The sequence below is a fragment of the Hydra viridissima genome, unplaced genomic scaffold (genome assembly GCF_058129835.1).
Source record: "Hydra viridissima isolate aposymbiotic clone 2 unplaced genomic scaffold, HvirCarnegie_v1 scaffold_10, whole genome shotgun sequence".
Classification (NCBI taxonomy): Eukaryota; Metazoa; Cnidaria; class Hydrozoa; order Anthoathecata; family Hydridae; genus Hydra; species Hydra viridissima.
The window spans coordinates 17,614,943-17,638,919 of NW_028324309.1; the positions used below are offsets into that span (position 1 = coordinate 17,614,943).

Here is a 23,977-nt window from a genome sequence, read left to right on the forward strand (position 1 = left end):
ATAAGTAAGTGCATATATATATATATATATATAGTTGTTGTTGCTATCTTTATATAGTTGTAACTAATTTATTGTGAATGGAACTTAGTTTGATGGAAGAGGAGCAAGAATTATCTCCACAAGGTTAGTGTTGCTGATGTATTATATAATATGATCAATATCTTAGAATATAGATACAGTAAAAAAGTTCTTTTTTCTGTAATTTGATCAAAAGATAATTTTTTATCATTCATTTCAAGTAAGTGGTTTTCATTTTTTAAAAGGTTTTTAGTAAAAAAGCAAAAAGCCATCTGTTAGAACTATACCTAGACCACTTTAAAATTAAACAACTTTTTTTGAATTAAAATTGGTTGTTATGTTACACAGCAATTTATATCCAAAAATTTTCTATTTTTTCTTATTTCTTAAATTTCAATAGTTTACCAGAGGAGATTAAATATACCAGAATTAATAAATTCTTGAAAAAAATTTTCAATAAAATGTAATAATTGCACTTTGAATTCTCAAACTCAGATTACTTTATTACAAATTAAAGTTTTATAACAGTAAGATGGTCAATAGTATTTAAATCAGTATTCAAATTTGTGTTTTTTTTTCATTTCTTAAGGTTTGTGTGGTTTGACTAATATTGGAAACACATGCTACATGAACTCTGCTCTGCAAGCTTTATCAAACTGGTAACTATTTCCTTAAAATAAGCATCTGTAAATATTTTTAAATATTTTGTTCTTAAAATCCTGTAGTCTACATTTGAGAGCAGATGTTGTAATTTTTTTTATTAGGCTAGAGAATAGTTGAGTGCTAATTTGAGGTCTAATTTATTGTCTAATTATGTAAGCCAGAATGTTTTTAACAATTAAAGCACTTTCATTTCGAGAGTTATCTTCACAAGTACCTTATCATAACATCCTGACCAGTGGTTGTTAGTTGAATATCTTTGATATATATTTTTGGTTAAGTTTTCCTCTTTCATCTACAGGGTAATCTGATTATTATTGTAATATGCTATATTTCTATGAGTATAAACAACAAAATTATAAAACAGTGAATATATTACATATTAAAGGAGATATTTAGAATGTATTTAATACTCTTCATAACGTTCTCTGTAATTTGTCTCAAATGCTATGTATTATTTTTCTCTAAATACTCTCTATAATTTGTCTAAAAATAACTTAACATCTTACCTTTAAAGTTTCTCAAAATAATTTTCAGTAAAATAAAATATTTATCTTTTTATAATAGTTTTAATAACTATAACAAAAGAACTTTTCACTAGTCAGGAAGTACACGGCCTTTCTTGAAGTATGATTCTTTAATTTTTGACCTAATCTTTGCATGTAGAGTAAATAATCAGATGCCACCTGCCACAGTGTTTAAATATTTGGTAAGTGCTACTTTTAAGCTAGTTGTATCTTTTGGAGTCAATCCACATTTACAGCAAAACAAAAGGAATTAGTGAGAAAAAGAGTTATTAAGAAGTTATTAAGTTATTAAGAGTTATTAAGAGTTATTAAGAAGTTATTAAGACTATTATCTTTTTATAATAGTGTTAATTTTTATAATTTTGTTATAGTTATTAAAACTATTATCTTTTTATAATAGTTTTAATAACTATAACAAAAGAACTTTTCACTAGTCAGGAAGTACACGGCCTTTCTTGAAGTATGATTCTTTAATTTTTGACCTAATCTTTGCATGTAGAGTAAATAATCAGATGCCACCTGCCACAGTGTTTAAATATTTGGTAAGTGCTACTTTTAAGCTAGTTGTATCTTTTGGAGTCAATCCACATTTACAGCAAAACAAAAGGAATTAGTGAGAAAAAGAGTTATTAAGAAGTTATTAAGTTATTAAGAGTTATTAAGAGTTATTAAGAAGTTATTAAGAAAACTTATTCATCTATTTTAATCTAAGTTATGATTGATAGTATAAGAGTTGAACATGGTTGCCTAGTTACACTTTGTTGAAGCACTTAAAGTATTAACATATCTAAACCAAACAGGACAACAGTAAATAGTGAAGAACAGAACGTCAATTCCTCTTTAGAAATATGAGCTCTGTCCTTGTATTTTTTCACTTGTTTGAACACATACTGATCCGTTTAAACATCAAGAACTTGTATAAATTAGTATGAATAAACACAAAGGTTGACCTCTCACCTCTTTCAGCATCATGGATGACCACTGGGACTTATTAACTACTATTTAATAGTATTCCTGTATTACTAAAAAAAGTTTTAACTATAAACTCCACTGTTCTTCTTCCTTTTGTGCCAAGATAAATGCCTAAATTAGGTTAAATTCTATTAACAGCCTTGTTTGTCTACCTCTTACAGCTTAATGAGGATAGAAAGAGTTAACCTTATACATGCATACAGACAGACTGATGGACAGTGATAATAAGGGGCAGATCTAACAATTAAGTTTTAGATGTGGAAGTAGGGTTTGTGGAAGAACAAGTAAAAGAAGGTCTTGCAGTATTCCATTCTAATCTGTCTATCTATTCATTTACTTTTGAACTGCTTTGTATGCAAATTCAAAGTATTAGTATTTATGCTAAAGATTTTTAATTGCAATTTTTCACAAATTAAATTTGTTTGTTGTAATTAACCTTAAGCAACTTTGTGAAAAGGTCCCATCATGATATTTTTTATTCAATCGTTGATTAAAAATTGACAAAATAGCGCAAGTTATTGAAACAAAATATTAATGAAACAAATTGTAGCAGAAAAAATAGAGTGTATGGTAATCACAAGGTAAAAATAACTTTTACAGGGGCAGTAAGCTTCAATCATAACTGCCCTAAACAAGGAGCTTTTAAGAATACTGAATGAACTATGTTTGAAGGTATTTTTTGCATCGTGACCAAATAATAAAAGGAAAAAAACCATATCTGGTCTTTTAAAAGTCACTTTCATAATGACCAAATAGTAAAAAGAAAACACCATATATGGTGCATCACTATTTATAAATAGTTTTGTGATCAAGTTGAAGGGAGAAAATACCCTTATTATTTTGCAAAAGGAGAAGCATACAACGAATAAAAAATGTAAATAAAGAATAAGCAGAAAAATATTTTTGTTAAACTTACCTATTACTACTGTTATAATATTGTGTACATAACATTAATTTATACAGAAGAATTTTTACCTAGCTCTCCTCTTACAAAGTATTTTCTCAAGTGCAATGATTTTTCAAAAACAAATGAGGGTAAAGATGAAGCAAAGTTGACTGTTGCAAAGTGTTACAAAAACCTTATTTCAGACATGTGGAGTAAAGGAAGGTGAACACTTTTTTAATTTTATTTTTATAGTTTGAAATTTTAGTTTTGAAACTTATTTCAAAAACTAAAATTCAATTTAGATTTTGAGTTTAGATTGTAATTAAAAAACTTTTCTGTTACAGGCCAAAGCATTTGACTCCTTCAAACCTGTTGCGAGCAATCCGCATACATAATTCTATCTTTAGAGGTTACTCTCAGCAGGTATAAATAACTCCAACTTTCATGCAGACTTTTTGTCTTTTTCTGAAGTCTTCTAAAGCAAGTTTAACTTGAAATATAAACGGTTTAAAAAGTTTTTTTGCTGATGTTTTTTTTGGTCAAATTAATGATCTATTTTCTGATATAACTGAACAAATAAAAATTACCTGTTCTTAAATGCTATGTTTTAGGACACACAAGAATTTCTCCGTTGTTTAATGGACCGGTTACATGAAGAATTAAAATGTCCTGTTATAGATTTATCTGAAAATAATGAAGATGACGAATCAATGAATGAAGAGGAATGTACTGCCACTCAGAAAAAGTTACTTGGTGGTAATGCTTCTTCAAATGGTTAGTTACCAAAGTATTGCACTATGTACAGTAGTCACTTTTGATCATCCTGCCATCAATTAAATAATCAATTGATTTTGTTTAATTACTTAATAGATGGTCCTCTAGCCATCTGTTAAGTCATTAAGTCATTCTGTTTTTTTTTTAATTTATTTCTAATACTCTTTAGAATCTGTTTCTGAATCCCAAGAAGTAAAGCCTGTAAACAAACATAGAACTCTATCTTATTCAAAGAAAAGAACGTTCTCAGGATCTCAGAAGCAAAAAGCGACAACAAAAAAGAACAAAGGTAAAATATTGGGTGGTTTGTTTTTTAGAGTAGTTGTAGTTTTGGTTTTAGTTTAAGTCATTGAATGGATTTTAAAGGATTAAATAAGGACATAGCAATAGTTCAATGGAATACTAAATAAGGACATAGCAATAATTCAACAGTAAAAGTAAATACCAAATTAGCATTTTAAAGAAAACAAAGTTTTACATGTAAGTAACTTAGAAAAAAAATGGAATTTATACACAATGAAATTTACTTTCCCTTAGAATCCTTTACACATTATTGTAGGCACTTACAAGTTTTCATATTACAGAATGTCAAAAAATTTTCACTTAATGACATTTAACTCAATTTTTATTAAAACTGTACTTAGTGATTTTTAACTCTAAACCAACAATATAAAAAGGTTGCCACAGGTCCAGGAAAAACCTGAGTTTCATATCTTTCAAAGTTTTTTCTTCAAATGGCACTTATAATATTGTGATTCTCTGAATAAATGACAGTTTATTATTTTAATAAAAAAATTTCATTAAGTAATTTATTATTGATATTTTTAAGGTACTCAGATCTTTTCAAAAGTGAATGGTTTTCAAACTCTAATCTAACATAAAAAAAATCCTCAGTATATAAGTATATAACAAGTCACTGAGGGTGATATTAATGATTTTTTAAAAGTCTATTTCAAAGATCATTTCATTTCCAGAAACCTAAGACAATTTCTACTTTAGGAAAACCTTTGAATGTCTTTGATGGTGATGCAAAAAAAAAAATTATCTTTTGCCACACAGCAATAATATCTTTGCAGACTCAAAGACTATACAATTTGAAGTGATAAAGATTATATGGCAAGGTACTGGGCTTCAAAAAATCATTAAACCAGTTCTCCAGAAAACTTTCTCAAGGAAACTGGTTCAATTTAAGCAACCCTTTTTTGAAAAGTGGAGTTAAAAACTAAAAAATAGGTTATTTTCAATAAACTGCCCTTGCTTTGTTTCTAAACTGTATTTAAATTCTAAGTTTATATTTTAATCATGTTTATGTTCATAGTAAGCTTTTAAGTGTATAAAATTGGATTTATACTGCTCTTCTAAGAACAATATAAATCTTATTACATGATAGATTTCTATTTTTGAAAAATAGTACCACATTTCCAAAGGTGCAAATTAAAATGTGTTCTTTTAAAAAAGGCCTTGGTGGAATATTTTAATATTTTGTTATTTTAAAGCTTGCCTATAGATCCTTCAGAATTTAAACTTTCAGGTGAAAAAGGAAGGAAAATCCTAGAAAATCTTTAACTTTTAATCAAATGTTAGGCTGAAACTCTGCTCTAACAGAATGCTGCTCTAACAAAATACTAAAAAGAACAGTTGTAGTTAGTTTAACTTAAATATGAATTTTTTTAAATGTTGATTATAACTCATTTTTATGGCAATTTAATTATGCAAAGTTATGCTGTTGTCAGATGATGACCTTTCCTTTAGTAAACCAAGTGGAGCACACAAGTATTATAACCAGTGTGTTTGATGGGAAGTTACTCAGTACAGTGCAATGTCTCACTTGCAATAGGGTATGTTTAGGATATATTGAGTAAATTTTTGCCATAAAGAAACTTGTTGCTAATAATGCATCTTTTTTAGCTTTCAAGTCGGTTAGAAACTTTTCAAGATTTATCACTTCCTATACCAAGTAACATATTTATTACTTTTATTTTTTTAAATATTTTTATTTTATAAATGTTTCTAATTTTTCTTCAGTCTTTGAAATTAATTTTAGTACTTTCTCTCTCAGATAAAGAAGAGATATCAAGAATTCACACTCAATATGTCTTACCGTCTTCAAGTACAGTTAGTGACACTGGATGGATTAACATTTTTTGGTATTGGATGAAGAGGCATGACTAATTTCCTAATATTTAATTTTTACTCTATTTTGTCTAAATATTTATTTTGACATGATTTTTATTTTAAAAATTTAGTTGGTTTGTTGGACCAGATATACAACTACAAGATTGTCTGAAAGCGTTTTTCACAAATGACGAGCTAAAAGGTTGTTTTTACTATACCAAAGCATCATAAGAAGTTCTTTTTGATATATTGATATATAAGAGATGCAGACAGATTTTTTAACTTTAATTTGAAAAAAAATCTGATCTATATTTTTCATTTACAATTATTTTTTTTGAATCTGAAGTGCAAAGACAAATTTGATGTTATAACAAATATTTAGAAGCAAAAGTTATTATTGATTATAAACTTGCTCTATTTATCCAATCCTATTTTAAATGTTTTGTTTTTTTTAGGTGACAATATGTACAGTTGTGAGAAGTGTAAAAAGTAAGTTTTTTAAACTCATTTTCACAGATCAAGCAGAACAAACATGTCAGATTATGGCTGTTATTAAAACTGCAGTTTATAATTTTGTTCTAATTTCAAAACTATCTTTTACAATCCATATTTATACACCATCACAATTTACACACCATTTCAATAGTTTTTTAATAATTATTTTAATGATTTACTGTCTGTAATTTACTGTTGATCTGGCTCTAAATAAGGCAAATTGTACCAAATTACCATTACTTTGATCGGTTCTTTAAGTTGCATAGGTTTTACGTTGTTGGTATTAGTCTTTAAGTTATGTTATATAGGTTTATGTTCTTGGTAGTAGTCTATACATTTATCTAAGGTTGCGAAATGGAATAAAGTATTCAAGAGTTAATTCATTACCTGAAGTAAGTAATGTGTTAATTTGTGATATAGGCTGCAGTTTGTTTTAAAAAATCTATTTCTTATTATTTCTATTTATTCTTAATAATTATTGAGAATATTTAACATTTTCTTGGTTAAGGTATTATGCATTCATTTGAAAAGATTTCGCCATGAGCTGTTCTATTCTTCAAAGATTAGTACTTACATATCTTTTCCTCTCCGTGATTTAGATATGGAAATGTTTCTTTCAAAAGGTCATCTATTTTAACTGCTATCTGAAATTGTAAATTTGTTTTTAAAAAGTTGCAGTATTATAATAAATTCTTTGTTAAAATTTATCTAAAATTATTTTAGACTGTCACAAGTCATCTTCTTGTTCAAAATATGATCTCACCGCAGTTATAACTCACTTTGGTTCAGTCGGAGGCACGTGGTTCTTTTTTTTCCAGTTTTTTTTTTCAGGCAATATTTATATACCGTGGTGTTTAAAAAAAAATTAGTTAATAAAGACTTTTTTGGTTAAAGCTTATTTAAAGTATCATTAAATAAAAACTAAAGAAGATGTTGATTTTTATCTTAATTTTAAAGAAAATTCTTAAATAAATCTTGCACCAACCAGGAATCGTGCTGAAACATAAAATTATTTTATAAAATGTAATTGAACACAATAATAAATTAAATTTGTAAAGAAATTGCAATAAAACAAAATTAGCACAACACGAAATATTAAAATTTGGTTTAAAATATTCTTCACTTGCTTTTTTTCACAAGCTATGCATCTCTTTTACATTGATTTAAGAAAATTGTTACAAATTTTGGTCGGAGCTCTTCTCCAAATGGTATCTAGTTTCTGTTTTCTTTGACCAATTCTTTGTTCATCAAAGCCCAAATAAATTCAATCAGACTCAAATCCAGTGATCAGCTTGTTAAAGCACCAAATGTATTTCACTTTCTTTTATCCAAGCTGACACCATTCATTTTGATAAATTACCATGTGCACTAATAAAATCATTCAGTTATTCATTTTCTCTATGTGGATGTGTTGGTTGACTTGACCTGTATAGATATTACACAAACCTACTCCTTTAAAATTAAAACATCCCCATTTACTAACTTCCACCTCATGACCTTGGTAGTTCAAAATGATTACTATACTTTTCAGATTTAAACCTTTTAACTAGAACTTTTAGAGTATTTTTGATGTAGACCTAAAATTAATAAACCAATTGCTTTCACCAAATGATTTGCCATTGAACCACTTTAGATATGTTTTTTTGGTCATTATTTTTTCGAAAATCACCAGCTTAAAACCAACTGAAATAATTTTTAAACTAAGTTATCGATTTGGACAACTTTTTTAGATTTAGGTCCTATATATAGTAAAGTTGAGTGTTTTAAATTTTCAAAAATCAAACTAAAAGTGGGTTTTTGCGGAATTTTTATTTTCTGCTTCCGTCTAAAAATATATGCAGATTTATTTGGTCTTATACTAATTAACCCTTTTGTTAAAATCCAATTATTTTTCAAAGAACAAATAATTAAAAAATGAAAGTAAAATATATATGGATAGGGATTTAAAAAAAAAAAAGCTCATTTTTTTGATCATTTTTTTCCTTTTTTTTTAATTTAAAAAAATAACACTTATCTGTATAAAAATTATGTCTATAATTACATGCACAACTGTATAAAAGTAATAGTAAATAAATAGCTATTATATATTATATATTTCTATATAATTTTTGAAAAAGTATTCTTCTATTCTTTCCTTAAAATATTTAGGTGGCCATTATATTGCTCATGCTAAAAATTATATTAGTGGCAAGTGGTATGAATTTAATGATTCACAAGTCACTGAAGGTAACATTCAAACTTTAATTCTACTGTTGCTGAAAGTTTTTAAATTTTTACTTTTATAATTAAAGTAGAAATCATGAATTTAAAAAAAAATTGATTTAAGATTAAACTAGTTTATTATAATTATTAATGATAGTTAAACTAAAAAAAGCTAAAAAAAAAAAATTGTGTTTAAAAGATAGTAAGAAAAACAAAGATGGCAGCATGGGAACATAAGTGAATAAATACAAAATGGATTTAAATTTATGAACCTGCACCAATCTGATAGTTGTTCAAATGTGTCAGCTGTGTTAATGAGTTTTTGTTAATTGACAACATTTAATTTTTGGTTTGTCTTTATTAGTTTCGGAAACTTCAGTGTTAAATACAGAGGCCTATGTATTATTTTACACTCTTAAAGACAACACTGCTGATGTTTTTCGTAAAGATATCAACGCTCAGCTTAAATCAAATAAGGTAATTATTAAAAATAATTCAATAAATTTCAATATTTTTTGCACTACATTGTTTTATGTAAATCAATCTGGAAATTCAGATTTTACAATTGTTTTATATTCTTTCTATATATAGAACTTTAAAGAAAAATATTTTTTCTATATACAGAACTTTAAAGAAAAATATTACATATCCTCAGAATGGTTTACTAAATTTAATGCATGCATAAAGCCTGGTATGTCTTTTTTTTAAACCAATATTTAATTTGTCTTGTAAATTCTCCTAGGCTATCATAGTATTGCAAAAATATTGTTGAAATTGTGATTTTTTTTTTTTTTTTTTCTTTTGCCAATTATTAGGAACTTTTAGCAAAGTAGGGCTCAAATTAAGAATTTAGCAATTGCCATCCATGATTACATTTTACATGTTGATGTTGAATTTTTTTTTTTCATCATTTTTTATTTATATAACTTTTTTTTTCATTTAGTACTTTTTTTTCATTTAGTAGCTTATTTTGAGATTTTTTTTATCCAAAGCATTGCCACGTTGAAGTTTTAGTTGTTGATTCTATTTTAACTATAGTTGTTTAAACTAACCATATAAAAAAATCATAAGAAAGTAATAATTATTATGTAAAATAAAGTTCATTGATTTTGAAAAAAGTGCAAGGATTGGATTACTTAATCACTTGACATTCTTGATACAATTTTATTTCAAAGCTGCAAAACAGGTACATTATAGTCTTACTATTTTTTTATATTATATAGACAAATATAACTACATAAAGCCGTTTAGAAAAACACATTTTTTACATATTTTTGCTCTCTCCCCATTTTATAAAGAAAGAGTGCAACGATAATATGAAAAATCTTAGTGATTTTTTCATACTAATTTGAGCCCTGCAAGGTGGTATTTGGTCACAGCATGTTAAAGTATTGAAGTGAAAGTTAGGATTTTAAATTTAAAAAGTGTTTTTCTTTCATATAGGACCAGTTACAAACTACAATATACTTTGCAAACATTCAGGTATTTGTTAAGTTAAAAAATTTTCTTTTGAGTAATTCCTAATCAATCTTTTTTTTAAAAATTAAATCCTATGACTCTGTTATTTTTTAAACTAGCAGTAGTACTTATATGTAAAATTCATAAATTATGACCATTTATAGATCTAAAATTACATTTACATCCAATTAAGTTACAAAAAAAGTAAATTAGCAATAAAGTAAGTTAGTAATAAAGCATATTTTATAGTTAAATCAGAATGGTAGCAACCTGCAAGGATTAAGATAATATTGCACGGAATACTTTTTTTAGTCGCTAAATAATATATATCATCATCAGAAAATAAATGCAACTCAATCTCATTCATTATTGCTACTGCTATATTCTTTAACAGATCTGAATATTGGTAACCAAATTTTTTTTCTGCTAGTTTCTTTTTCTTTCAATGATCTTTCAATGTTTCATAGATAGTGCAATGGAAAGTAGTAATTTAAAAACAATGTTTTTAAATTACTATTTTCCATTGCACTATCTATGAAACAATGAAGACCACAAAGATTACAAATGTCTTTGTAATCTTTGTGGTCTTCTTCAGCAGTTCCTTTTTTTTTTTCAAAACCTTGACAGTTCAAAATTATTGGAGCCCTAAAAATTTATTAGCTTTCATTTAATTTGGCTGTCAGCAAGATCTCTTACTCTTTCTGCACTTGTCATACATTTTTCCTGGCTCTAAATTCAACTCAGCATTCTTGTAAAAATATCAACCACCTTCATTTTCGATCTTTGGTTTCGATGTTAATCACACTTAAAAGAGAGGGATAACTCAAACTCTAAAACTATCTTTTGATTTTTGCTCTTTAGCAGATTTTTGTCAAGGGACTTCATATGAGGGATATATAGCAATTATTCCAAAAGTGTCTTTTTCATAGTTTTAATTGATGTTGATTTATAATAATCATTCCAGAAACAAACTGCCTACTTTTAGAGAAGCTGAAAAGCTTTTTTCCTTGATCCTAGGTTGCAATCTTCTTGATTTAATATTTAATTCTCAGCCTAGAGATCATGCTTGCTAACTTTTGCAAGGTTCTACAGTTCATTTTTCTATGCATTAGCAATCACAAGTCTGTAATCTGTGGCTATATATATATGAATAACTTATGAATAAATAGATAATTTAATAAATAATCCTTTGCATTAATTTTTGTATTTTTTTAGCTTTTTCCCATTTCATTTTGTTACTTGATAAATTATGGTCACCATTTTTACACATGGGAATTTTTTTCTCCTTCACTGTTTTCTCTTCACAGTATCTTCTTTTAGGCATTTATGTTAGGCTTTTGTAGTTTATCTTTTAATGATCTTCTTTAGATGATCAGACTAGAAAAATCAAACAATAAATGCCACCTGTGCATGTTCTTACAATTGGTAATGTTTCTTTTGGAACAAAATGCAAAATGGCAAACTTTAGAGATGTGTAAGATTTTAAGAAATAGTCATAATTTTAGCAGGATTTAAAGGCTAAAATTTTAAAATATTTATTGGGTACTACTACTGGTGTAAAAATGAACAGGTTCTGGTTAAAAGGATTGCATGCCCTGGGTGAATTAACATAAAATGATTATAGTGTTATTGTCATTGAAATAATCCAACAGTTATAATCATTATTACCTTACAACTCTTTTAGCTGTAAAAATATCCTTATCTCTTAATGTTGAAGATTTTGTTGTTGCTGTTCCAAAAGCTGTTTCTCAAAATTTAATAAAAAGGTGAACAAAATTTGAACTTTTATGTAATTTTTGTTGATTTTTATGTAATTTTTTTTTTTTTTTTTTTTGTTGATTTCATTGCATTTGCAAATCAAAGTTAGAAAGTTGAATTGATTAAATCAATTTTAAACACATAAAATTTAATCATGGTGCAAACGGAATAAAAAAATGCTACTTTTGTTAATGATTTGAAAATATAGTGGTTGCAGTTTTTGCTGAAAGTAGCTATCATATCAGCAAACAAACTTATCCCAGAAGTCTGAACTGGCTTCTGAAATGCTTATGAAAGCTTCTGAGACAATTTCATTTGTTGTTTAATGGTTTTTTTTGTAAGTTCATATAAAAAAAAAAGGCATGAAAAGCATCATCCCTTGAACTTTTACATGTTGCAACTCCTGCTGCTGCTGTCAAAAAGTTTGTAAGGTGTTAGGTTTTTTAAATTTTAAGAGAAAAAGTGAAATAAAATAAAAATGAAATAAAATGAAAAGTGAAATTGATTGCTTGTTTTTAAACATCTGAGGCAAAAGTGTGAAACAGATACAAAACATAATGGCTAAAAAATATTTATTACCCAACAGAGTAAACTTAATACATTTAGTTTATATTCATAATATGTCCTTCATGTTATCTTTTCTACATATTTGGCATTCACTCTATTAAATTCTTAAACTATTATAAAATCATGCTTCTTGTAGGTTCTCTCACAATTGGTGGTTGCCTTATGATTAAGCACCAGTGTTACTGTACTGAAAGTAAAAAAAATTGAATTAAAAATTTTCCGTAAAAGTAAAAATGCATATGACCCAAAATAAAGTAAAAATGTGTAATACACATATTTACTTTATTTTGGGTCACATGCATTTTTACTTTTACGGAAATTTTTTTTTTATAAGAGCTGCATTAAAGAATTTTGATTTTTAAGTTTTTATTTGTACTTTGGTAATGCCAATGCTTACTTGTGGTTTTCAAATTTACATTTTCTGGTCCAAATAACCTTTGATAGAATGCTCTATAGAATACAAGATGTTTTAGGTGTCCAGGCTATTATCTTAAACTCATTTCTTTCCTGTTTTTGAAGGAGGAAATTATTACATAGCTTGGATGTATTCTTAGGGTCCTTATCTTGCTTAAACTGAGCATTATTTTTAAGGATATTAATAGGGGATTTTTAAATTTTAGCATATTGTAAATCAGCACTGCTGGCAATATTTGTCTAAATGAAAAATCAATAACCATTTGAAGTAAACAAAAACCAATAAGAATAGAAAATGGGATTCATGACAATGTTCTGAAATCAGTTAGAGATAAACTAATTTTTCTTGGTTTTTAAATAGCAGGCCAAAGTATTTAAAATGTAGTTCATCAACAACAAAACAAGTTTTTTCAAAGAGAATCTCATAATTTAGATTTTCTGTAAATTCATTTTATTCTGCATGATATTCTGTATGATATTCTGTAAATTTATTTTATTTACCAAAGTTTCTGATGATTGAGTTTTTGTTTCATGGTAACGAGGTCCATTTCTTCCCTTAGTTAATTTTTTGTTTCTTTGTTTTTTTTTGTTAACTAGCTGCATTAATTTTTGTTTTTGCTAATTTAAGAAAATGTTCACTGGTCTCTAGTATCTGTGTTGACTCATATTTTGTAAGGGATCGATAAGAAATAAGTTTATAATTTATAGTCAATTATTGTATTTTTGTTGAAATATTTTTTATGATTTTCTGCAGATTTGGAGGTGGTCCAGAAATAAAATCTCTTGCTGCTTGTGGAACCTGCCAAGTATTTTCTTTTTTGTGATATTCTTATGCTTCCTTTCTTTAAAAACAAAAATGTAGAGGATTGCATTTTTGTTAAGTAAAATGTTTTTAAGTTTGTTTATGCTCTTTTAAACATTTTCTTTAATAACTGTGCTTACAAAACATTTTATAGGAATTGGCAAATAGAGGCAAATTAGAATTAGATACTTTCACAAAGGTATTTTTTTTAAAGAAGTTTAATTTTCACAAAAATTTCTCAGATTCTTTACTAACAAATTAAACAAGTTCAGGTAAATGTGACATTTATTGATATTAAAATTGCATAATAGAAGTAATAGAAAGATGTGTGTCATTGTCACTTTTAATGATATACTAATAATATTTACTATTAATATACGCATAGTATAATACATGTCTACAAGTAAATCATATTACTTAAGTCATGTTTTAATGTGAAATTTGTTGTTTAGTTGCATGACAAATTTGTAAATGAAGAAAATTCCCAGGTTACTTTCAAGTTAAGTATTGAGTGGTATGAACAATGGTATGCGTTTGCTTCAGGGAAACAACTTGGTTAGTGCGTCTTTTTTTTTTTTTTTTTTTTTTGCATAAAAAACAGTTTTAGTTTTCAGTTAATTTTATCTTTTCTTATTTGATTATGCAGAGCCACCTGGACCAATAAATAATGAAGCATTATTAGAAGAAAAACATTCAACAGAAAAAAAAGGTTGGTGTATTTTATTGGTAATGTATTAAAAAATTCAGGGGTAAAAGTCTGTTAGTAAGTTGTACAAAAGAGATGAAGTAGTTTGTCAAACAGTTACCCCCCAGCTGCATTTGATGCCCCATTGTCAAGTTATTTTATTCTCGATCAGGAATCAAACTTTTAGTAAATATTTGATTTTAATTTTTTTTTCTTTAAATTAAATTTTCAGGTGGTTACTGACTCAACCTTGTTTGTTTCTTTTTTTTTTAAGTAGCTAATACAATCAGAATAAGTTAATAAAAAAAAACTCTTAAACAGTAACCAATGACAACAGTTGAAAAAGAATGAGAATATCTCTTTTATTAGTTTTTGCTTTGTAACCTTTAAGCTTACTGTTAGAAATCAATTGGAGGCTCAGTAGACATCTGGGGTTGCATCATATTTGAAGTTCGAGATCTCCATTAAATAAGTCGAACTGACTCTTAACTAACTGTTTATAAAGATGTCGTAAATAATTTATATATAATGACAAATGTTGTCACATACACAACATAATGATAAATATTTTAACATACACTGTCCTCCAAAACTAAGAGAACACAAAAATAAAATGCTTTCCCAGGAAATAAAAACGTTTAATATAATTGTAAAATCTGGAGGATTAAAAATAACTGAACGTTTGGAGAGACAATATATTTTTAAACTAGTACAAAAGCAAGAGTGTCTATGCTTCTCCACCAACAGAATATATAATAAAAAAGAGGTCTGTGGAGAGCACGCACCAATAAATTGCCCATTAACAATAATAACAATAATTAAGTTACAAATACCACATTTAACAACACCCACATACAGTAATAAAATAATAAATATCACTTTCAACATGCTTCTTTACAATAATTAATTTTTACTATCACTTTTAACACACTCCTCCCTGTTGACTTGTCAACAATATTTTTCTTTTAATTGTCTTAGATATTGTCCATCAAGTGCTGCCTGTCGGGTTGGACGTTTATTAATTGACCTGAGCGCCGCATCATTCTGCCCAATCTCGGTTTCAACTGCACAGACATTTTTCTTCGAACTATCTTTATCTTTGTTATCTTGTTCAATATCGATCTCCAGAGGAATTAATTTTTGGACCGGTCGGAAACATATCTTGGATGTTCCTTTATTCGATATAACCTTTAATTTAGCTCCACGAATCGCTTTGTCTTTTCCTTCAATAACTTCCACAACTCTTGCCATTCTCCACTGACTTCGAGGTGTCATATCTTTGTCATTAATTAACATAATATCATTTACTTTTAGTACCTTTTCTTGTTTATTATCATTAAACTTATTATATAAATGTTGTTGTTTTAATTCATTCAGATAAACCTTACTGAAACGCTTTCGATAATCATTAATTACGTTCTTTAAGTAGATGGCACGTTTCTTGATATTAACCATATCAAAACATAAATTTGATTCCACATTATTCCTTAATATATTTCGTCCATACATCAAGTGAAAGGGAGTAAGCACTTCTTCATTATCATCTTCACTCATGTAGACAAGTGGTCTACTATTAATTACAGATTCGATATCGCATAAAACTGTTTGCAGTTCTTCATAAGTAACGAGTGATTTTCCCATAACCTTCAATAGTGGTATCTTAACTGATCGTACCAATCTTTCATAAAATCCTCCCCACCAAGGGGAAGCAGGTAGTATAAATTTTTGAATAATCTTATTATTTAAACAAAACTTTTTTACTTCAATCGATTTAAATGTTTTAAAATTGTCACAAGTAATGCTATCAGGTATGCCCCTGCGTGCAATAAAGCGTTTGAGTGCTCGTAGAAAAGCAGGGATCTTCATGTCAGGAGTTAATTCCAGATGAGCAGCACGACTAGACGCACAGGTCAAAATCAAAACGTAAACCTTAGATACCGCATCAGTTTTTAAATAACTTTTTACATATAAGGGTCCAGCAAAATCTATGACAACAGCTTGAAACGAAAACATAGAAACATTAACACGATAATCGGGTAAGTCAGGAGTTTGGGGAGGCAGCATTGTTCTTCCATTAATCTTCTTACAAATAACAAACTTACACTGAACATTCTTGACAGTTTTTCTTCCTTTAATAATCCAAAACCTTGCTCTAACTTGACTTAATGTCATTTCAATACCATGATGCATAACACGTTCATGGGCGTCACGAATAATTAACACTGTAAAATAGCTATGTATTCCATCACGTAAAATAATCGGATATTTTTCATTATAACTCAGTATCGAATTTCCAAATCGTCCTTTTAATCGCAATATATTTTGTTTGTCAGTAAACAACTTCAGGGATGAACTTAGCTTCTTGTAGTTATCTTGATTTCGTAAATAAAACTGTTCAACTAATAACCATAAATTAAATGCCATATCATATTCATCAAGTGTCAATATATTTTCTTTAATTATTCCATTGTTCTTCTTAATTGTTTTTATCAAATTACTTGCAAATCTATTCACATATCCAGTTACCATTATAAGTCTGTTCAATGTGCTAAACTTCTTAATATCTATCAGAACACCAATATTACCACTACTCGCAGCCTCAACCATATTTACTCTACTCTCGTTTATCCTATCTACACCCTTCGACTCAATCAGAACTTCATCCACATTTAAACTATTCTCACCATCAAACAATCCTACTTCAACCTCCTCCTCACATAAAAATTTAGGTCCAGATAACCAACTATCACTCAATAGCTTAAAACAAAACTTACGAGTTGGAACATCTGCTGGATTCTCCAATCCTGCTACATGCCTCCATTTCTTCCTCCCAACCTCTTTCCTAATCACAACTACACGATTTTCCACCCAAGGTTTCCAAGTTTTCTCCTTCCCTTTAATCCAATACAAAGCCACTTCAGAATCTGTCCAACAACTAACATTACTAATAATTATTCGATTTTCTATTACTCGTTTCACTTCTCCTGCTAATTTGCTCAACAACAAACAACCCAACAGCTCTAACCTAGGAACAGACAACTCTTTCAATGGAGTTACCTTTGTTTTGGCTGCCAAAAAAAATACTCTCACAGCAACACTCGTCTTAACTCTTAGATAAACAACTGCACAATATATCTCTCTTGAGCTATCACAAAATCCATGTAACTCTGCCGAAATTATTCTCTCCTCAACTCTAACAAACGCAAATCTCTTTACTCTTAAAACACTCAACTCCTCAACATTTCTCAACAATTCTTTCCACTTAAACTCAATCTCTCCACTCACACTCGCATCCCACTCCTTTTTATCTCTACACAAAATTTGAAATATTGTTTTTAGTCTGGCTGTTATAGGCGAAACAATGCCTAATGGATCGTAAATTGATGCCGAAATTTTCAAGATATTCCTTTTTGTTGTTTTAAGTTCCAGTGACATTTTTATAAAGTCATTAAATTGAAAAATAAATTCATCATTTTTCGAGTCCCATTCAATTCCTAAAACTCTTTTATACTCATAATCGCTTTTACCCAATTCTGTTTTTATTTCCTTATTTCTTATCATTTTCTCATTAAAATCAAAATAGTTTTGTAATTCTTGGCTATTTGTTTTCCATTTCCTTAAATTGAAACCACCTTCAGACATAATTGCTTTAGACTTTTTATAAAATTCTTTACCCTTCGTTACACTTTCCGTTCCAGATGTGACATCATCAACGTATAAATCTTCAATGAATCTTTTTACAAACTTACCATTAGATTTTTCATATTTTTTGATGTGATGTCTTATTGTTCCATTTAATAAAAAAGGACTACTAGTCAGTCCAAATACTACTCTTAAAAATCTATAAACAATCAATTCTGAGTCCTGCTCTACATCCACATTTTTATACCAGAGAAATCTTAAATAATCTTTATGCTCACTAGAAATTTCTATATTTAAGAAAGCTTGTTTAATGTCTGCTAATATGGCAATACAATTTAATCGGAATCGCAGTAGTGCATCAAATATTTTGGATAACAGATTTGGCCCTGAATATAGACAATCATTCAAGGACAATCCATTGTTAGAACAGGAAGCATCAAATACTGCTCTTATCTTAGTAGTTTCCTTATCTTTTCTTAAAACTGGCCTGTGCGCTAGGTAGTGTGCTTTTCCTGATTCCTTAGCGATTTCATTCTCAGGTACTCTTTCAATAATTTTATTCGTTTCGTATTCTTTAAAAATAGCGTCATAATCACTTAACAAATTCTTATCACGCAATTGCCTTTTTAACCTATTCAGTCTAACCTCACAAATTTTATAGTTATCTGGTAAACAATCGTGATCTGGTTTAAAGGGAAGCTTAGTTACGTATCTCTCACCGTTATGCATAATATCATTTTTGAATTTATGTATTACACACTCATCAGTGGATTCCATTTTCTCCACACTCCAAAATTTTTGTAAATCACTTCTTAGTTCATCAATCTCACTGTGCACATCTTCCACACTCTCGATTAAATTAGCATCAACGCGTAAATTCATGATTACTTTCTTATTAACATTTTTTACAGAAGGCATTGGGCCACTTAACACCCGTCCTAGAACAGAGGAAGAAGCCACAGGACAGCCCTCGACCCCTCTAATAACATTACCTGTCATAAATTTATGGTGCAAATCACACCCTACCAATAAGTCAATAGGAAAATCTTTGGAACCATCATCATAATCAGCTAGAATTAACTTTGAAATATGCGGGTAATTTTTGCACGCTCGAGATATCTCTTGCCTCTGCAAAGGGCTACAAATAACTGGCACACATAGAGCCTCGACATACACATACAAATTAGCATTTCTATGTTTTACCTTAAGTTGAACAACATCGAGCTTTTTAACTCTGGAATTATTAAATTGACCGAATGTTTTTATTATTATAGCTTCTTTCCTTATAGTTTTTAATTTCAATCTTTCACATACATCTTTGGTAATATAAGACCTCTGACTACCGCTATCAAATAATATTCTGAATACTCCACACTCACTCTCTGAATTAAAAAACTTAGCCTTTGCTGTCTGTAGCAAAATGCTATCAGACACACCTACGAGAGTTGCACTAGTCTGGGTTTGCTTCTTATTGCAAATAGAGATGTGGTGTTTTCCATTGCATTGAAAACATGAATAGTTAGAATGACAAAATTTTGATATATGACCTAATTTTACACAGATGAAACATCTCTTTTGCTTTTTTAGAATTTCAATTCTTGAATCTAAATTTGTTACTTTTTAACAGTGAGAAGGCTTATGGTTTTCTGAACAATATACACATTGTAAAATTCTTTGTTCTGGTGCTCTTCTATTTTGTGTATGAAAACCTGATGTTGTAAAGTTATTTTTATTTCTATAATTATAAGAAGAATTTTGCTGTGCATTTTTGTTTAAAGAATCGTATTTGAAATTTTTATGTTCATTTTTATCATAATTTGATTTTAAAAGATATTTGGCACAACACTCTTTAGCTTGTAGTTCTTCATTGTAATATTGTAAAAGTCTATCTAAAGTCCACAACTCTCCGGCAAATTTTCTAGAAATTAAAATCAAAAGTTCATCAGGCAGTTTCTCCTTAAGGATAGGAATTAACAAACAGCCGTAACTTGCTGTTTCAATTTTTAGAGATCTAAGATTACGTACGCAGCTCTCTATATCATTATAAAGTTTTCTTAATTCTTCTAGATCATTTAAATCTTTAATTTTCCTTATTTTTAACAAAGAATCCATATGTGCAGAAACTAAAACTTGTGTATTCCCGTATCTATTAGTCAAGATTTCAATTGCCTCTTTATAATTTTCTGAACTGAGTGAAAGTCCTGAAATAGTAGCCAATGCTTGGCCAGACAAATATTTTTTTAGATAGTTAAATCGATCTATATCATTTAAACCTTCATGCCTATGAATTGATAGATTAAATTGATCCCAAAAACCCTGCCAATCTAAGGGATTCCCATTAAAAACTGGCAATTCTAACTTAGGTAAAATACGCTTTGATTTATTTAAGCTTTTAACAGAATCTTTATCTGAGTCATTTATTTTTATACTTTTTAATTTTAGTGTCACTCCAACCATCAACTCATGATAACACTCAACTATTTTCGCACTCTCCAAAACATCATTTTCAATTTCCTCTTAATCTAAATTATTTAATATTTCCTCATCAATATTGTTTAATCTCTCATAATTCTCGCTTAAATTATTTTTTAAACCTATTAATTTTGTATAGTTTAACTCCTCACTCTCTAATTCCTCTCTTATTTCGCTCAACAAGTTTCCAAAACTTACTCGTAACGCTCTCCTTCTCGCTACTTTCCTTCCTAATGCGGCTGCCATTTTTAAATAAATATGCACAACAACTCAGAATAAAATCAAATTTTCGTCACAATCAACACCTTCAACAATTAAATTCTAATTCTATCAAATTCTTCCCAAACAATATCACAAATAACAAACTCCACTTACTTCAATGTTCAATAACTCAAATTTTACTTAACTCTTCATAAACTTCTTTCTTTAATCATTTAATTCGGTAACTCTTCATAGTTTTTCATCGGGCGCCATGTAAAATCTGGAGGATTAAAAATAACTGAACGTTTGGAGAGACAATATATTTTTAAACTAGTACAAAAGCAAGAGTGTCTATGCTTCTCCACCAACAGAATATATAATAAAAAAGAGGTCTGTGGAGAGCACGCACCAATAAATTGCCCATTAACAATAATAACAATAATTAAGTTACAAATACCACATTTAACAACACCCACATACAGTAATAAAATAATAAATATCACTTTCAACATGCTTCTTTACAATAATTAATTTTTACTATCACTTTTAACAATAATTATAAAATAGTTTTGACTTAAAAACCTTTTTTTATTTCCTAATAAATGTGGAAACTTTCTTGTTCTGTTATCACTTGTGTGACTCTCTTTTAACTGTTTTTTTTGTATGAATGCAAAGCGGTATAAAAATAGCATTTCAAAACAAAGGGGACTTTTATGTTAATAGCGGTAAACTGTAAAACAGCATTTTAATCACAAATTATTCATTTTGAAACTGAGTTTTAGTTTCTTCCTTGGTTAAAACCTTCCCTTAAGATAACAGTTTAGTAATTAGTCTTTTATGTTGCATAAACCACAACATGAGAAAATTAATGGCATGTAATAAATGTAATAATATTTTCAAACAAAAAATCATCGATGATTATAATGCTGAAACAGCACAAAGTGAATTATGTAAAAAGTATAAAATGTCAAAAGTGGTTATAAGTTGAGTAGTTAAAAAATGTAAAACCAAAGGAACTGAGAATTTAGGTGAATGGCAGAAGAAAACTACAACTCATACTGATCGTAAAATTATTTGGTGCATTAAAAAGAATCCACTTGCTAGTGCCAGAGATACAATTTACCAATTTAAAACTTAATATCTTAGAAAATACAGCAGTATTTAGATAATGCAGGGTTGTATAATTATTGTGCAGCAAAAAAGTCATTTATATTGGCAAAGAACCAAAAAGTACATTTGGAATTGAATGGTAGAACAGTGGAGACAAGTATTATGGTCCGATAAGTCAAAGTTTAACATGAAAGATTTGGTTGGTAAACGAAGTGTGATAAGACCAGTTTTGCCACCCCAATATTTCACAGTTACACTATTGGAACCATAAAATATGGGGGTGATAAAGGCTTGAAAGTTTGGGGGTGATAATATTGGCATTATATATCGGCTATATCAATCAAATGTCAATATAATGGTCGCAAACATGCTTTTAGTTCGTATGTCAACGCGTGTGGGGAGTTATTATGCAATTATTAACAATTAGCAGCTGCTAGCTTTTGCTATTTGTTAGTAATTAAGGGTGGCTTTGCTTTGTTTTTATTTCAATAAAAAAGTTAAGAGAAACTAATGAAAATTACAAACCCCCCTGTAAACTTCAATATTAAGCAAACTTTTTAAAATACTTTAAAAGAAAAATTGACAAATCTATCACCAAACATTTCTGAAATTCTAAATACAGAGGCATGGGCATGATTTTGTGGTGTTCGAGACAATTCCCCGAATCCCCCCTAGGGTATGGTTCCTAAAAACCTTTTCAACTTTTTTTATTTTATATTAAATTAGATCAAAATTCATTGAAAAATTTCACATTGCATCAAAAGAAAGTTTTTCGATTAAAAACTAAGACCATTTAAAGTTATTTCAGGGGGTAGTTGGAGGTAATTTTAAGCTTTGCATGGTTATAAATCTTAAACGAAAAGAGATTTTTTGATGAAATTTGAAATCTGTCAATGAATTTTGATCGAGTTTATAAAAATTTATGATTAAAGGAGACGTAGTTCTAGGAAGAGGGCAGTTAGGGGGCGGGGGGGCGGGTTTGGTTTAGCTCCAATCACCCTAATTTTTTGCAAGTCATCCTCATTCGACGCCAGTATCAACATACTAGAAATCTGAGTATTCCCCCTTGCCTCTTAGTTACCTATCTTGAACAACAAAGTTCCGGGGCACTCCCCTAAAATATTTGATTTCTCCCTAAGCCCCCACTAAAAAAAGTTGTCTTTTACATTTTTTGAATGAGGAAATGTTTTCTGATGAAAATAAAAAATTTCTGGGGGAGGTGTTACAAGGTCTTAGAGCATGTTCCTATGCACCGTGAGGGCTCTGTGTGTGTGTGCACGCGCGCGCGCGTGTGTGTGTGTGTGTGTGTGTGTGTGTGTGTGTAACAGTTAAAAGTCTTTCTAAAGGTCTTAAAAAGATTGAGATTTGGTTTTAAGTTTTTTTACGAAAGGAAAAAAACTTGCTCAAAAATTTTAGCAGCAATTTTGATTTGGGCATCGTTGTATATATTTACATAATACCATTGTTTGAAAATTTATTTAGATAAAACTTAATGATTATATCTTTGTCAGGTTCTTCGTTTGGTTGCATTTCTGAAGAAGTTTGGAATTTCTTTTTCACGAATTACGGGGGTGGCCCTGCAGTGCGTGTCCAAGAAACTCAGAGTCAAATCTAATACTGATTTTTCCTTAGATGTTCATATGGAATAACAAGGACATTAGATTTTTTTGTTTTTTTGTTTTTTTTTTGTTTGTTTGTTTTTGCACTTATTTATGATTTTTTTGTTTATTTGTTTTTGAATTTGGTTATAGCGTTTTCTGCGCTAATGGTGAAAATGTTATATATATCTATACATAGTTAAATAAGGCGCTTCGAAGAGTTGTGAATAAATTAGGATTTATTTATGTTTTGTGTTATTTTTTATATTTTATTTCAATGAAGCGTGTTATTTGTTATTTAAATTTTAAAAAATTGAAATCCCAAAGAATGATAATAAATATAGTCTAAAAATAAAAAATCTTTTCTTGACTAAAATCTTTCAACTTTCCCGACATATTGCCACCGAAAAAAATTGTGCGTTGCATTAAAACGTGGATAATTTACCGTCATTTTTTTTTCTCAGAAAGATTTTATAAGTATCTTTGCGAATACTTACAACCTATTGCTTGTTGAAGCAATAAATATTTGCTGTTGATCGACTGTAATAATCATTTTGAGTGGAGCTAATTCATAGTCACGTGCTTCAATAAGGAGATCTTTTATCAAACTAGAGATACTTT

At 28.7% G+C, this 23,977-nt stretch overlaps 1 protein-coding gene across 2 annotated transcripts; it reads left to right on the forward strand.

Moving 5' to 3' along the window:
• Window positions 1–23,715, forward strand: LOC145187955 (ubiquitin carboxyl-terminal hydrolase 20-like). Of its 2 annotated transcripts, XM_090100098.1 has the most exons (24): window positions 1–123; window positions 608–677; window positions 3,157–3,285; window positions 3,408–3,486; window positions 3,675–3,837; window positions 4,007–4,126; window positions 5,590–5,675; window positions 5,746–5,794; window positions 5,897–5,999; window positions 6,084–6,154; window positions 6,408–6,441; window positions 6,794–6,839; window positions 6,956–7,070; window positions 7,171–7,242; window positions 8,596–8,673; window positions 9,014–9,126; window positions 9,274–9,340; window positions 10,093–10,131; window positions 11,792–11,873; window positions 13,601–13,652; window positions 13,803–13,847; window positions 14,101–14,203; window positions 14,295–14,357; window positions 23,270–23,715. In XM_090100098.1, the coding sequence occupies exons 1-24, from the start codon at window positions 78–80 to the stop codon at window positions 23,371–23,373; spliced, it is 1,929 nt and encodes a 642-aa protein (XP_089956224.1). In that variant the 5' UTR covers window positions 1–77; the 3' UTR covers window positions 23,374–23,715. The 2 variants fall into 2 exon arrangements, 1 of the variants encoding a protein (XP_089956224.1); XR_016456325.1 differs by lacking the exons at window positions 13,601–13,652; window positions 13,803–13,847; window positions 14,101–14,203; window positions 14,295–14,357; window positions 23,270–23,715 and having other exon boundaries at window positions 6,756–6,839.
• The last annotated feature ends 262 nt before the right edge of the window (window positions 23,716–23,977 follow it).

What these genes read in the sequence shown, in the direction of transcription:
- LOC145187955 (XM_090100098.1), top strand. Translation starts at nt 78, where the DNA reads ATGGAACTTAGTTTGATGGAAGAGGAGCAAGAATTATCTCCACAAG. An exon ending in AATGTCTCACTTGCAATAGG is followed by an intron (nt 5,676 to 5,745) that starts GTATGTTTAGGA and finishes CATCTTTTTTAG; the next exon opens with CTTTCAAGTCGGTTAGAAAC. An exon ending in GGAAATGTTTCTTTCAAAAG is followed by an intron (nt 7,071 to 7,170) that starts GTCATCTATTTT and finishes AAATTATTTTAG; the next exon opens with ACTGTCACAAGTCATCTTCT.